At 43.4% G+C, this 17,288-nt stretch overlaps 1 protein-coding gene across 1 annotated transcript in view; it reads right to left on the bottom strand.

Moving 5' to 3' along the window:
* Positions 1–17,288, bottom strand: part of akap6 (A kinase (PRKA) anchor protein 6) — a 374,046-nt gene that overhangs the window by 274,226 nt on the left and 82,532 nt on the right. Inside the window, exon 3 of the mRNA XM_068038344.1 lies at positions 13,438–15,462. Coding sequence (XP_067894445.1) covers positions 13,438–15,462 — 2,025 coding nt within the window. The remainder of the gene's footprint in view (positions 1–13,437; positions 15,463–17,288) is intronic.

Genomic DNA, 17,288 nt, shown 5'->3' on the forward strand with positions numbered 1-17,288 from the left:
CATCTTTCACACTTTCTGCATAGCCCTGTAGAGCCCAGCCGTTTCCACTGCAATCAATCCTTTTCTTTCCCAATTGGCAATTCCAAAAGGCATTTGATAAAGTGCCACATAACAGGCTTGTCAGCAAAATTAGAGCCCATGGACTAAAAGGGATAGTAGCTGGCTGAGCGTGTCTACCCTGAGGCACAGTGTGGCTTCGAGCAGAGAGATCCACCACTGACATGCTGTTCTCCCTTTGACAGCTACAGGAAAAATGCCACGAACAACAGCCTCTACGTTGCTTTCATTGATCTCACCAAAGCCTTTGACCTCGTCAGCAGTCGTGATCTCTTCAGACTACTAGCAAAGATTGGTTGCCCACCAAAGCTACTAAGTATCATCACCTCATTCCATGACAATATGAAAGGCACAATTCAGCATAGCGGTGCCTCATCAGACCCCTTTCCTATCCTGAGTGGTGTGAAACAGGGCTCTGTTCTTGCACCTACACTGTTTGGGATCTTCTTCTCCCTGTTGCTCTCACATGTGTTCAAGTCTTCAGAAGAAGGAATTTTCCTCCACACAAGATCAGATGGCAGGTTGTTCAACCTTGCCCATCTAAGAGCGAAGACCAAAGGATGGAAAGTCCTCATCAGGGAACTCCTCTTTGCTGACGATGCTGCATTAACATCTCACACTGAAGAGTATCTGCAGAGGCTCATCGACAGGATTGCGGCTGCCTGCAACGAATTTGGCCTCACAATCAGCCTCAAGAAAATGAACATCATGGGACAGGACGTCAGAAATGCTCCATCCATCAATATCGGTGACCACGCTCTGGAAGTGGTTCAAGAGTTCACCTACCTAGGCTCAACTATCACTAGTAACCTGTCTCTAGATGCAGAAATCAACAAGCGCATGGGAAAGGCTTCCACTGCTATGTCCAAGAGAGTGTGGGAAAATGGCACACTGACACGGAACACAAAAGTCCGAGTGTATCAAGCCTGTGTCCTCAGTACCTTGCTCTACGGCAGCGAGGCCTGGACAAAGTATGTCAGCCAAGAGCGACGTCTCAACTCATTCCATCTTCGCTGCCTCCGGAGAATCCTTGGCATCAGGTGGCAGGACTGTAGCTCCAACACAGAAGTCCTCGAGGCGGCCAACAGGCCCAGCATATACACACTACTGAGCTAGCGGCGCTTGAGATGGCTTGGCCATGTGAGCCGCATGGAAGATGGCAGGATCCCCAAGGACACATTGTACAGTGAGCTCATCACTGGTATTAGACCCACCGGCCGTCCATGTCTCCACTTTAAAGACGTCTGCAAACGCGACATGAAGTCCTGTGACATTGATCACAAGTCATGAGAGTCAGTTGTCAGTGATCGCCAGAGCTGGCAGATGGCCATAAAGGCGGGGCTAAAGTGTGGCGAGTCGAAGAGACTGAGCAGTTGGCAGGAAAAAAGACAGAAGCGCAAGGGGAGAGCTAACTGTGTAACAGCCCCGACAACCAATTTTATCTGCAGCACCTGTGGAAGAGTCTGTCACTCTAGAATTGGCCTTTATAGCCACTCCAGACAATGCTTCACAAACCACTGACCACCTCCAGGCACTTACCCATTGTCTCTCGAGACAAGGAGGCCAAAGACAGAGAAGAAAGAGCAGCATGGATGTGAAATTGGCTGAGTGATAGGAAACAGAGCATAGTGGTAAATGGTTGTTTTTCAGACTGGAGGAAGAAATATAATGGGTTTCCTCAGGGGTCAGTGGTAGGACCCTCATTTTGCTTGATATATATTAATGTCTTAGACTTGGGTGTACAGGACACAATTTCAAAATTTGCAAGTGATATAAAACTTAAAAGTATTGTGATATGTGGGGAGGATAGTGATAGACTTCAAAAGGACATAGATAGAATGGTAGAATGTGCGGACAAGTGGCCGATGAAATTTAATGCAGGGAAGTGTGAAGTGATTCGTTTTGGTAGGAAGAACATGGAGAGGCAATATATAATAAAGGGTACATTTCTGGGGGTATATGTGCACAAACCATTGAAGGTGACAGGGCAGCTTGAGAAAGCGGTGAAGAAAGCCTACAGCCTGGGCTTTATAAATAGAGGCATACAGTACAAAAGCAAGGAAGTTATGATAATCCTGTATAAAACACTGGTTTGGCCTCAACTGGAATATTGTGTCCAGTCTGTGCACCACACTTTAGGAAGGATGTGAAGGCATTTGAAAGGGTACAGAAAAGATTCACGAGAATGGTTCCAGGGATGAGAAAGTAGGGAAAAGGCTGGGCAGTGGGACTAGTTTAGTTGCTTTAGGTGAGTTGCGCTTGCAGACAGCCGGCATGGACATGATAGGATGAATGGCCTACATCTGTGCTGTAACCATTCTATGATTCTATGAATTGTCATGGCTGTCCTAAAGTCATCAGGGAACATTTCACTGCACCTCATTTTTGCTTGTACTCACACTAATATCCTTTAGGGAAAAATCTACCATCCTTACCTGGTCTGGCCTACATGTGACTCCAGATCCAGAGTAATGTGGTTGATTCTTAACTACCCTCTGAAGTGGCCTGGCAAGCCACTCAGTTGTACAAAACGGCTACACAAAAGTTGAAAAGGAATAAAACCAGGCAGAACATCGGGAATCAATCTAGGCACCAGAAATGACAACCATGCCGTGCCATGTCAACCCTGCAAAATCCTCTTTACTAACATTTGGATGCTTGTGCAAAAATTGGGAGAGCAGTCCCACAGACGAGTCAAGCAACAGTCAGACATAGTCATACTCACAGAAACATACCTACATCCAATGTCCCAGACACCACCATCACATCCCTGGGTGTGTGCTGTCCCACCAGCAGGACAGACTCACCAGAGGTGGCGGCACAGGTGGTACACAGTCAGGAGGGAGTTGCCCTGGGAGTCGTCAACATTGACTCCGGACCCCATGCAGTCTAATGGCATCAGGTCAAACATGGGCAAGGAAATCTTCTGCTGATTATCACCTACCGCCCTCCCTCAGCTGAATCTGAGTACTCCTCCATGCTGAACATCATATGGAAAAAACACTGAAGGGGACAAGGGCACAGAATGTACTCTGGGTAGGGGACTTCAATGTCCATCACCAAGAGAAGGCTCCACATATATCCCCATCCTCAATGATGGGGGAGCCCAGAACATCAGTGCAAAAGACAAGGATGAAGCATTTGCAACAATCTTCAGCCAGAAGTGCCAAGTGGATGATCCATCTTGGCCTCCTCCTGAAGTCCCCAGCATCACAAATGCCAGTCTTCAGCTAATTCGGTTTGCTCCACATGATATCAAGAAACGACTGAAGGCACTGGATACTGCAAAGGCTATGGGTCCTCACAACATCCCAGCAATAGTACTGAAGACTTGTGCTGAAGAACTAGCCACACCCCTAGCCAAGCTGTTCCAGTACAGCTACAACACTGGCATCTACCCGACAAAGTGGAAAATTGCCCAGGGGTGTCCTGTCCACATAAAGTAGGACAAATCCAATTTGTCCAATTACTGTGCCTGGAGTCGGAGGAGGTAGGGGAAGTCCTAAATGAATACTTTGCTTCAGTATTCACTAGTGAGATGGACCTGGTCGTTTGTGAGGACAGCGTGGAACAGGCTGATATGCTTGAACAGGTTGAGGTTAAGAGGGAGAATGTGCTGGAAATTTTGAATGATATGAGGACAGATAAATCCCCGGGGCCAGACGGGATATACCCAAGGATATTATGGGAAGCGAGGGAAGAGATTGCTGTGCCTTTGGCGATGATCTCTGCGTCTTCACTGTCCACTGGAGTAGTACCGGATGATTGGAGGGTGGCAAATGTTGTTCCCTTGTTCAAGAAAGGAAATAGGGATAACCCTGGGAATTATAGACCAGTCAGTCTTACGTCGGTAGTGGGCAAATTATTGGAGAGGATTCTGAGAGACAGGATTTATGATTATTTGGAAAAGCATGGTTTGATTAGAGACAGTCAGCATGGCTTTGTGAGGGGCAGGTCATGCCTCACAAGCCTTATTGAATTCTTTGAAGATGTGACAAAACACATTGATGAAGGAAGAGCAGTGGATGTGGTGTATATGGATTTTAGCAAGGCTTTTGATAAGGTTCCCCGTGGTAGGCTCATTCAGAAAGTGAGGAGGCATGGGATTCAGGGAAAGTTGGCTGTCTGGATACAAAATTGGCTGGCCCATAGAAGTCAGAGGGTGGTAGTAGATGGAAAGTATTCAGCATGGAGCTCGGTGACCAGTGGTGTTCCACAAGGATCTGTTCTGGGACCTCTGCTCTTTGTGATTTTTATAAATGACTTGGATGAGGAAGTGGAAGGCTGGGTTAGCAAGTTTGCCGATGACACGAAGGTTGCTGGAGTTGTGGATAGTGTGGAAGGCTGTTGTAGGTTGCAACGGGACATTGACAGGATGCAGAGCTGGGCTGAGAAGTGGCAGATGGAGTTCAACCTGGAAAAATGTGAAGTGATTCATTTTGGAAGGTCGAATTTGAATGCGGAATACAGGCTTAAAGACAGGATTCTTGGTAGTGTGGAGGAACAGAGGGATCTTGGGGTCCATGTCCGTAGATCGCTCAAAGTTGCCACCCAAGTTGATAGGGTTGTTAAGAAGGCGTATGGTGTGTTGGCTTTCATTAACAGGGGGATTGAGTTTAAGAGCCGCGAGGTTATGCTGCAGCTCTAAAAGGCCCTGGTTCGACCACACTTGGAATATTGTGTTCAGTTCTGGTCGCCTCATTATAGGAAGGATGTGGAAGCTTTAGAGAGGGTGCAGAGGAGATTTACCAGGATGCTGCCTGGACTGGAGGGCATGTCCTACGAAGAAAGATTGAGGGAGCTAGGGCTTTTCTCATTGGAGCGAAGAAGGATGAGAGGTGACTTGAGCGAGGGGTACAAGATTATGAGAGGCATAGATAGAGTGGATAGTCAGAGACTTTTTCCCAGGGTGGAAAGGGCTATCACCAGGGGGCATAATTTTAAGGTGATTGGAGGAAGGTTTCGGGGAGATGTCAGAGGTAGGTTCTTTACACAGAGAGTGGTGGGTGCGTGGAATGCGCTGCCAGCGGTGGTAGTAGAAGCAGATACATTAGGTGCATTTAAGCGACTCTTGGATAGGTACATGGATGATAGTAGAATGAAGGGTAGGTAGTTAGTTTGATCTTAGAGTAGGTTAAAGGTTCGGCACAACATCGTGGGCCGAAGGGCCTGTACTGTTTTGTACTGTTCTATGTTCTATGTTCAGTCTACTCTCAATCATCCACAAAATGATGAAAGATGTCATCGACAGTGCCATGAAGCGCTACTTAAACAGCAACAAACTGCTCACTGATACTCAGTTTGGGTTCTGCCAGGACTACTGGACTTAAAGGCCTGCTCAGGTTGGGAAAAAGAACCCGACCCAACCGATCCACAGAGGACCCGAGCCCAACCCGGCCCGGGTCCCTCCAATGTTGTCCCGAGCCGAGCCTGACCCCACTCGACCCGACCCGACCATTTACCTTCCGACTGGGAAGCTCCACGAAGCTGCAGTGCATGCGTGATAACGTCATAGTGACGTCACTCGCTCACTGTATAGATTCAGTTTTGTCCCGAATTCCAAGCTCAGGTAAGTTTTTTGTTTTTAATACTTACTGGCAGAGCACTTACTGTGTGTGTCCAGCCTGACCCAACCCGACCAGAGCACAACCCGGACGCGGCCCAACCAGGCCCGAGCCCGAAAGCTGGACCGGGAAGAAGGGCCTGACCCGACCCGAACCCGACACGTCATCAGGTCCCGTCAGGTTCGGGTCAGGTAGCAGGCCTTTAACTGGGCTCCTTAGCTCATTACAGGCTTGGTCCAAACCTGGACAAAGGAGCTGAACTCAAGAGCTGAGGTGCGAGTGATTGCCCTGGATATCAAGACAACATTTGACCGAGTGTGGCATCAAGGAGCCCTAGCAAAATTGAAGTCCGTGGGAATCGGGGGGAAAAACTGTCCACTGGTTGGAGTCATACCTAGCACAAAGGAAGATGGGTGTAATTGTTGCAGGTCAATCATCCCAGCCCCAAGACAATGCTGCAGGAATTCCTCAGGGTAGTGTCCTAGGCCCAACCATCTTCAGCTGCTTCATCAATAACCTTACCTCCATCATAACATCCGAAGTGGGAATGTTCGCTGATGATTTGCAACTCCTCAGACACTGAACCAGTCCATGTCCATATGCAGCAAGACCTGGACAACATTCAGGCTTGGGCTGATAAGTGGCAAGTAACATTCGTCCCACACAAGTGCCAGGCAATGACCATCTCAAACAAAAGAGAATCTAACCATCTCCACTTGATGTTGAACAGCATTACCATCGCTGAATCCCCCACTATCAACATCCTGGAAGTTACCATTAACCAGAAACTGAACTGGATCAGCCACATAAATACTGTGGCTACAACAGTACGTCAGAAGCTAGAATTCTGTGGCAAGTAACCCACCTCCTGACTCCCCAAAGCCTGTCCACCATCTTCAAGGCACAAGTCAGGAATGTGATGGAATACTCTCCACTTACCTAGATGAGTGCAGCTCCAACAACACTCAGGAAGTTCGACACCATTCATGACAAAGCAGCCCGCTTGATCGGCACCCCAACCACTACCTTAAACATTCACTCCCTCCACCACCGACGCACAGTGGCAGCAGTGTGTACCATCTACAAGATGCACTGCTACATTTCACCACGCCTCCTTCGACAGCACCTTCCAAACCCACGACCTCTTCCACCTAGAAGGACAAGGGCAGCAGACACATGGGAACACCACCATCTGCAAGTTCCCCTAAAAGTCACACACCAACCTGACTTGGAAATATATCACCGTTCCTTCACTGTCACTGGATCAAAATCCTCAAACTCTCTCCCTAACAGCACTGTGGGGGAACTCACACCAGATGGACTGCAGCAGTTCAAGAAGTCAGCTCACCACCACCTTCTCTAGGGCAACTCGGAATGGGAAACAAATGCTGGCCTAGCCAGCGATGCCCACATTCCATGAAATGAATAAAAAATGATTATTTCTATGGTGTCAGCTATGGCTCAGTTGGTAGCACTTTTGTCTCTATGTTAGAAGGTTTTGGGTTCAAGTCCCACTCAACAGACTTGAACACAAAAATATAGGCTGACCTTCCAGTGTAGAACTGAGGGAATGCTGAGATCAGATGTTTAACTGAGGCCTGTCTGCCCTCTTAGGTGGATTTAAGAGATCCTGAAACACTTTTTCAAAAAAGATCAAGACAGTAATGTGGCCATTATTTATCTCTCAACCAATATCACGAAAATAGATAATTTGGTCATTATCATCCTGTCGTTTGGGGGAGCTTGCTGTGCACAAATTGGTTGCCACATTTCCTGCATTACAACAGTGCTTAGACTTTGTCATGCCGACTTGCTTTGTTGAATGATAATTTTCTTTAATCCACTGACTGGAGATCTGAATTTTTTTTAAAAAGACATTTAAAAAAGAACAGATCGAAGATGACTTTGCTAGCAACTTAAGATGACCACTTAATTTGCAACACTGTATCCTACATTGCCAAGACCTGTGCGGTGGAGACGAAATGACTACTCATCTCAGCAAGAACCAAGACCCAGGAAGTTTAAGGGAACTACCTGTCCTTTTTAGCAAGAAGAGAAACACTGTTACCATTTTTGAATCACTGGGTGACTGTCATGTGACAAGCTCCCCCCTCCCCTGTGGTTTTAAGCTGGTGTTTCTCTGCAGCAGCAAGGAGAAGCAACTGTACTCTGGCAGCTGCAGACCCCAGTGGAGATCCCTCTCTCTCTCTCCATTTCCACTTACAAGCTTTGAACCCTACCTGTTGACTGACCACCTTTGCATATTCCAGCTACAACCAGAAACCCCATTGGAGGAAATCATTCGCATCGCTGTTTCCAAGAGAGCCACCAAACCAGTCATCTATCTTTTCAAACTAAAAGCCTCAGGACCACCAAATTCAGCTAGAAGCCAGCCAAATCACCAAACCCCACAGACTGTATACCCCTTTTTTCTATGGACTCTAACTCAACTGAATTACCTTTCCCCACTCTGCAACCTATTTATGTGTGTGTAAAGCTCTCACGTGTGTGCTTGAGTGAAAGTTGCCGTGTAGTTTACTATTTTCATTAGTTTGGTTTAGGTACAATAAAGTTAACCTCTTTCTTTGTTAAACTCTTGAAAACCTGTCCGATTGATTCTTGCCATGATCATAACAAGAACCAATCAAACACCTACTGAATTGGCCAGTACATCCATTTTAGGAAAGAATTAAACCTGTTGTGGTCAAACAAGGAGAGGGAAAAGAGGGAAGCCCTTTGACCCCTCTTCATTTTGACTGTAACTTCAAAAAGTACTTAATTGGATGTAAACATTTTGGAACATCCTGAGGTTGTGAAAGACGCTATACAAATGCAAGTCTCTTTTCTTTCTCCCTCTTTACCACACTTCTGCTTTTTCCTGTTTGTTCAGCTCAGCGGTCATTGCAGCTGAGCCCCCATTGCAGGAGGCTCTGAAACCAGAAATACCATCTCTCCTATATACCCATACTGATGTCATGTAGCCTCTGGAATTATTATCTCCTTTGTATTGGACAGGCTGGGAGACCAAATCCATGGCAGCTTCGGTGGATTCATGAATCTTTTAGAATCTGTTCTATTGCAAACTAGTGGGAACGCTGAACCGCAGCCTGCTAAGCACTGCTGTACCCTTGTGGTCTCTTTATCCAATAACCACCCTGCTACCAGAAGGTGAGCAGATGCTGTGCTGTTGCAGTCTGCAGCTGGACCCTCTGAGGCCCAAACTCCTCAAGGTCACCACCCATAAGCATCTCGTGACCCGCTGAAAGAGCCAGATCAGCCTTCTTCCTCCCTCATTGCAACCACTGGTGCAGCACCTCATAGAAGCACTAGAGTAGGCAAAAGAACACTTCAGATAGGCACTCAGGGGTCATACTGGAAAGACAAACAGTTCGTAGGCCTTTTGGTAAGCCAGTAAAAGCCACATGCTGTTTTTGAAATTTCTGTATGTAAAGAGTGTTCACTGTAGTAGCTGTTGAACCTGCAATGTTAGCTGACATGAATACCAATCTTGGTATTTGGGCAGATGATGTTGATTGTAGGGTTGATTCCTGCCTCCATGGTGAAAATTCAGCCTTGTAAGTTTGATTGCAGAATTCAAGTGATGACCAATTTTGCAATAATTTCTAGTGCTGGTCAATCCTATTCTGTATTTGGGTATTCATGCTTCAGTTCAGACCGCTCCATACGGGAACTTTCTAAGTTCCTTGGCATACAACCAAAATCAATAAATACAGCCACAGAACTGACGATACTGCAGGTAGCAGAGAGAATCAAGGATGTGTCTTTGTAAAAGGGAGGGGTCTCAATTATTGATTATTCCTGAACCTGAAACACAAAATCTATTAATGATCCCTCCAGCTCATATAGAACTTCCCAATACCTCAGGGAAAAGTGGATATACTCAATATTCTGCTGTCATCACAATACATGAACACTGTACAAAAATGAACACATGAATCCTTCGTCTCTCCTTTCCCACACACCTCACACACTGCGTAGAAATGGATAAATTCACCTTCCTTCCCACACTCACTATACAAAAACAGATGCATGTATATCTCCACACGCAACACAAATACAAGTGCATCCTTCTCCCCATTCTCTATGAAGCAGATACACCCAATCCCCAAATGCATATGAAAGAAAAACTGATACACCCACCCTCTCCCACATACAATTTGACAACAGAAACTAAAGCCCCCTTCCCTCCTCCACAAGTACACACGATAATAAAATGAATACATCCACATTCCTAGTACTACATCATAAAGGGGTACGTATACCCTTGTCTTATACTGTATCCGAAAGGAAAATGGATACCTCACTGTACTCCACTGAATCTTAATAGAGGACTGTAAGAAAAGCAAAATTAAATCTAAATTGTAACTATGAGGGAGAAGGAATCAAGTCTTGTTTTAAAATGTTTGAATGAAGGAATGCAGCTCTTTAGTTGTCACATGTTTCCAGTACAACTTTGCACAGTTAACTGGGAATGCAGTAGTAAAGGAGAGCTTTATTATTGGAGCTCTACTGTTCAATGCCATGGGGTGCAAGAACACCTGTTCACTCTCAACTCCCTCCCGAGCCATACTAAGTAGAGAGGTGAAATCTAGAGGCTGCAGCATTTTCTTGCAGAGGTTGAGGATATTGTAAGGAGATATCCTGCCTGAGTGATATGATATACCCTTTTGCAATTGGCTTAAGGGGCATTGGCAAAGGTCTGGGAATCGGTCACATGCCTGCCCATCCTCTTCACAGCAGGAATACACGTCCTGTCCTGGTGAATTTGAAAAGATATGAGGATAATTTATATTGAAAAAGTTATGTACTAAAAACAAAAAATAAAGTTTATTTAGAGGAAACTTTCAGTGATTTCTAATTCTATAAATTGGAATGAACATTATTTTTCTCTGTAAGATCACAATCACTACCGTTTATCATCGACCATTAAGCTGTGTCTAAAATACACATTTCACTGAGACACAGAAGCATAAAGATTGTTTATTATATCAACATGAAGCAGCCTCTGATAAAGATGATTTACTCTTGAAAATATTCTACATAAATTATTCATGTAAAGATTTCATTTCATGAATTCATATAAAATAATCATAAAACTCTCCAGTCAAATTCTTCAAATCAAATCAACTGAATAACATCAATTTTAGAAAATATTTAGACTGTCAACAAAATATTTTCTATTAGGGATAAAATACGTTCCTCTTTATTCTTTTAAGTTTGATTTTATTTATCAGTTAATATTTGGACATCATAATCATGCAAGATAGGTTTGGATGCAGAAGGCCCTTCAGCCTATTTGATGTCCTCCTTCCAGAATGACAACCTTACTGACTTCCCATTGCAGCATCCAGCTGTTTCTTAAATTAGCCCAGGGTCCTGGCCTCAACCTTCCTTTCTGGCCACCAGTTACAGTTGTTTGTAAAGAAACAACTCCTGGCATCTAGCTTGAATTTGTTCCTCGCAAATCTGATGTAGTACCTAAATCTATTGTTCAGTTATCCATCACCTCAATATTCGGGCAGCGGAACAGAATGACATTGGGTTTCATTCTGTCTAATCACACCTGTCTAATACATATTGACCTGTAAGAAATAGGAGCTTTTGTAATTGGTGCAGTTGCCATCCGAGGCCACATGATGGAGCTGAATAACCCTCTAACTTCATACAAGAGTTCCCTGCAGTGCAGCACTGGAATACACATATTCTAACGAGCTGCAGCAAATGTCTTCAGCAAGCTGTACACTGCTTCACCTCAAGAGGGCAGGATTTCCATACAAGTAAAAAATGCATCAAAGGTTTCCTTTGCTAAATAGATGCATGCACAGGAGGCTACTTTTTACATAAATATGTTTTATAATATTTTTTACAATCCTTTTTTTTGCATTTATTTCATTTCATCTTAGTTTGTTCAGTTTGCTTACCCACTGTTTTTTTTCAGGTTTGCACTTGCTGCTGTTCAATATTCAGTGTATTTACACCTAATCTGTACTAATGCTTTGTCTTTCAACACACCATTAACATATTGTTTGCCTTTGCTCCGTGACCTTTTGGTCAGATATGTGGCCTGGTCCAATCTAGACCTCCTTTGTTATCTCTTGCCCCACCCCCACCTCACTTGCTTATAACCTGTGACTTTGCTAATATTTGTCAGTTCCGATGAAGGGTCACTGACCCGAAACGTTAACTCTGCTTCTCTCTCCACAGATGCTGCCAGACCTGCTGAGTATTTCCAGCATTTCTTGTTTTTATTTCAGATTTCCAGCATCCGCAGTATTTTGCTTTTGTTTTATAATATTCATTGTAGATATAATTTTAAATATTTTAGAAGACCATCATATTAATCAGGAATTAATGCTTTAATATATTGCTTCCATTGCATGATAATAATTGTGTTTATCAAAGTTCTGCCTGAGGTCAGAGAATATTTGTAGCTACGAATAGGCACAGAAAAGTGCACCTTAGTGGTCTGCAGTGAAATATGTGGCCTCAGTGTGTAAACTACCTGATTTTCCATCTGTTTTAACAAAATGCTTCAATTTTATCATGACTGTCTATCATTCCATCTAAATTTGATAATAAAAGTGTTACATGGGCATGAAGGCCTCACTAGAGAGAGGGTATGGGGGCAGCAGTTACATACTGTTACATATTTGTCTAATGTATGCAGCTGTGTAACATTTTATGAAGGCGACATTCAACCCAGAAACACAACCAAAATAATTGGGAGATTTGGGGAAACTCTCAAAAACGTCTGCGATTGTGGCAGACCTTGGGCCCGATCTGAGGCATATCCGGACTATGAGATGTACAGAATTGTGAAGTTCAAGGCGCAAAAAGAGCATGTACTTTGACCTATATTTTCACAAATGTCAGTACAATTACTCAGTGTACAGTTCTGCAACCTAATTTAGAAGATTAATGCCAGATTCTCTTTAAAAAATGGCAGCTGTAATAAACATGAATCAAATACAGAGCAGGAGTCTAAGTCCTAGATGAAATTAGTTGGGATAGGCTCACCTCACTAAGCATGGGCCTGTGCACAAAATTGCTCATAACTCAGCACAAGACTAGCAATTTCACTCAGAGAGTGGCGCAGTGGCGCAGTGGTTAGCACCGCAGCCTCACAGCTCCAGCGACCTGGGTTCAATTCCGGGTACTGCCTGTGTGGAGTTTGCAAGTTCTCCCTGTGTCTGCGTGGGTTTTCTCCGGGTGCTCCGGTTTCCTCCCATAAGCCAAAAGACTTGCAGGTTGGTAGGTAAATTGGCCGTTATAAATTGCCCCTAGTATAGGTAGGTGGTAGGGAAATATAGGGACAGGTGGGGATGTGGTAGGAATGTGGGATTAGTGTAGGATTAGTATAAATGGGTGGTTGATGGTCGGCACAGACTCGGTGGGCCGAAGGGCCTGTTTCAGTGCTGTACCTCTAAACTAAACTAAAACTAAAGAGGTCATAAAATGGTGTAGAAAATAGAAAACTACAAGTTAGTAAATGGGAGTATGCTTGTGAAAATGGAGTAAAGTCACATTGTTGGGCAAAGTATCTGAGAAATTTAAGCACAAATGGAGACCATTTCAGTTGTCCCATTTTCCTTCTCTTATTCTAGCAGAGGAAGCTTTACCATGTGTGAGACCTGGAATCGCCTAAAATGGAAATGCTCCATTCACCAGCACCAACATTTAATATGTTAATGAACACACAGAAGTTCACTAGAATTAAAGAGATGAAGCCTTTAAAGTCAGAAAGGTAATTTAAGTGTTCAAATAATTACAGAATAAGGATAAATTACCAGCTTACCTCAATTTTTTCCCACACGTCGCTGTTATTCTGTTTCTGCTGAATATCTTGCTGTAGCTGTTGAACCAGAGTTGATTTAGGAGGAGCACTATCCAAGGCATTCTTTGGCATTTGTGGTATCCAATGGTGTGAGAATTGGGGTATAGTGTAGTGCTCAGCAGCTGTTTCTGTTATTGAGGACTCATCATCTGACAGGATGTTGCTGAGTGGCCCTGACTCAATGCTGTCATCAAAGGAGGGAGCTATATCACTTGAGGAAGTGGGAGATACAGTTCCAGTTTCAGGGAGGTATATGCTGTTCTTCCTTTCATTGTGAATTGATGGGTTTACTTCAGTCACAGAATTTGCTTCTGAAAGCTCCCAATCTTCAATGTTCTGAAGTGTTTCACCAGTAGGTGGATTTGACAACAGCTTTGTCAAATTCTCTAGCTTTAAAGCCAAGACTTCAGTTTCCTTCAGGTGAGATGGAAGCGCCAGATACTCATTCGATCCAAACCAAATGTCACCTTTATCATTTTCAGTGGTTTGACTTTGGCTTGAACTATTCTCTGTTCTTGGTTGCTGTTGTAGCAAAGATACAGTGCGGTTAAAACCAGGAGCGTCTGCCATGGTCACACTATGTGGAGTATGTAAAGGCAACTGTGCAAGTACTGCTTCATACGAACTTCGTCTCATAGGTGACTTCTTTTTATATTCACTACCAGAGTCCTGATTTTGACACCTTGAGGAGATAATCATTGGTTCATTACTGTCCTTGCACTGATCAGTCAACATGTGTGAATTAAATGTGTCAGAACTATTATTATTCTCACCAGTTGGTGTTTTCGTATGTGGAGAACAACATGGATGGAAACTCTTCATTGTAAATGTGGAATCTGGTTGCTTCTGATATGGGGATATCTGTCTGGATGATAAGGAAATGTCATTCTGTGGTTTTTGCACAGGAGAACTGACATTTTGTGCTAAAGGTTCTCTATAGTGTTGTGTGGGGCTTCTTGTAGACTCATTGTTAGATTGCCTAAGATCATGAAGGTCACGCGATTTCCTAATAGACGAAGACTTTCTTTGATGTTGGTCATATGTTTTATTTAGGCCTAAAGTTGTCTTTTGTAAATTATATTGAGAAGGAGAACTCAGGTATCCACTGCTTGTACCACTTGTTTTGTTTAATTCATCATATGAGTGACTGACAGCAGCATTTGCAGTGCTTGGGTAGGATGAAGACAAGTCCAGCCAAAGTCTGGACCTGTCTGGATGATCACAAAGAGAAGGTGTACTTCTGCTCATTTCTGCTTTGTGCGAGAGAATTGAAGTTGAAACCCTGCAGCAGCTAACCTCCAGATCATCTTTAGAAATTTCATCTAGATACAAAGCTCTTTTGGGTAAGGAGGGTTGTGTTGGAGACTCCTCGTTATAATTAAAACAATCTTTTATTGGTCTTTTTGGTTTTGAGTTTTCACAATGGTTACTATTTGTACTACAAGAATGCATTTGGACATGTCTCTTGGGATCCAAGTCATCCATATTAGTGTCAGAAAATACCTTCTGTTTGGAGCTCTTACCAATTCCACTTTGGGTCCTTGTACACTCTGTAGGAGGAGTTTGAGACTGGGGTGGATGGTTTGTTGATTTAGGTGACAATTTGGAGCTTGGCATGCCTTTCTTATCCTGTATCAAAGTTTGGTGATCTGTGAGAGACAACTGACTTTCATCACTTGTCTGAATTTCCTTTTGCCTGGAAGTGGAATGGTTATTTGCCACAGAAAGTAAGCCCACATTGTGAACCAACTCTGGAAAGCTTCTTTCCAGATCAGCAGAGTGCCAATACCCATAAGTTTTTGGTTTAGTCCTGGTGACTGAACTGGAGGTCATGGTGGCCTCAGAGCCACAGAGCACGTCTTCACTTGGACTGTAGTCAGACAGTTCAAAGGCAGTGATACCGCAATCCAAAGAAAAATAGTCTTGAGAACATTTAATGGTCAGCTGACCTGCATCATCAACTTCAGTCAGTGAGTCCAGGCAGGTCTGCAAAAAGGAAATTAAAAAAAACTTTGTAAAATAAATACACATTCTGAATTCTGTTATCATTATTCTGTGTCTTCTCAATTAATATTTGTGTTGCATATAAAATGGCTGCTAAAGCAACACAGCATTAAATGCAGGACATATACATAAATGTGAAGTGAAGGCACACTGCCTTAAAAAACATTGTGGACTTCGAGGGAAAAGAAATTGGAATTTTACCAACCATATTTTTATAAAAAGGTGGCATTTAGTGACACTCAACCTCAGACCACAAAGCTATCAAGTATAATGTTGTATCATGTTAACAAGGCCACCTTGAATTATACTACATCCACATATTAGGGAACACATTGGAATCTGAGGAATAACATATTTATAATGTAAGGTATACGTAAACATTTCAGTTTCCTTATTATGCATAACTGGTGGTTGACAATATTAACATGCCATTAAGCAAGTCACAGGTCACAACTTGGTACATAGTTTAATAATACTGACTATAATTCCCATTTGATAGTGCTCAGAATTAGACTTGATGAGGTGGTGTAGACTCAAATTCTCGGGTATCATTGTTGAGCTGCAAGAGATTGGTAGAGTGTGGCAGGCCGGAAGAGTGTGGCATTTACTCTCAGAGTTAAAGGGAGTCTGAATTGAGGTGCAGATCAACAGGAGTTTTTTTTTCTACAATTAATGTTTTTGGGAATGTTATGAAGGTACTTCTATATTTTTTGTTAAGTTTTTTTTGAGGACTCGTATTTGGGCGCCAAACCAAAAAGGGGCAACTGACATCTTTCCATATCTTCCCGTCTTTATTCAAGAATTAGCAAGTATTTGGTCAAAGTATTCTTTTTTGTCATAATAAAAGCAAAATACTGCAGATGCTGGAAATCTGAAATAAAAACAAGAAATGCTGGAAATACTCAGCAGGTCTGGCAGCATCTGTGGAGAGAGAAGCAGAGTTACCGTTTCAGGTCAGTGACCCTTCTTCAGAACTGATTCAGAAGAATTATTATTATTATTTTTTGTCTTTTTTTGTAACAGAGCTCTAAAGAGAAAATCTCTATTTTCAGTTAACCAGTGTGTGTGTGTGTGTGTGTGTGTGTGTGTGTGTGTGTGTGTGTGTGTGTGTGTGTGTGTGTGTGTGTGTGTGTGTGTGTGTGTGTGTGTGTGTGTGTGTGTATGCGAGGGGCTAAGGTAAAAGGGAACTTTCATATTTTAATCTGTGTGTTAATGCTTAGCTTCGTTACTGGTTAAGTCTTGTTTTATAATAAACTGATAATTTGTTGTTTATTAAAGAAACCTGGTTGGTGTATTTTATTCTGGGATAAAAATAGAGTCTATGATTGATTGTATTGGTAACTGGGTAAACATTTAAATATGTGTTGTGACTTGTGGAGAAATTGAATTCGAAAAAACAGTGCACTCCTCCCACCTCGGTCATAACAGAAAACAAGTGAAAGTAGTGAGATTCTTGCAAGAGTTTGTTGCTACTGCAAATTCAGGATCACATTCTATATTTTTATGGAAGCAGTGGGCAGCCAATTGAGGCCAATTATTAAGGGCTTATTAAGGCCCCATTTCTGCGCCAGCTGGCAATTCCAGTTGGCCATATGGGCAGCTCATGTTGACCTGGACCACGTTCAGGCCAAAGTGCTGGGTTCAGGGTAGGAGGTGGGGGAAAGATGGATGATGGATCACGTGAGGGAACCACCCCCCGCACCCATAATGGCCACTGCACCACAGCTGTGGTCACTGGTTGTCACCTGGAGCATTTGCCCCTCCAGGATCAAGGCCAGGCAGCTGTGGATTTAAAACATAAAAATAAA

Source organism: Heterodontus francisci, chromosome 9, assembly GCF_036365525.1.
Source record: "Heterodontus francisci isolate sHetFra1 chromosome 9, sHetFra1.hap1, whole genome shotgun sequence".
Lineage (NCBI taxonomy): Eukaryota > Metazoa > Chordata > Chondrichthyes > Heterodontiformes > Heterodontidae > Heterodontus > Heterodontus francisci.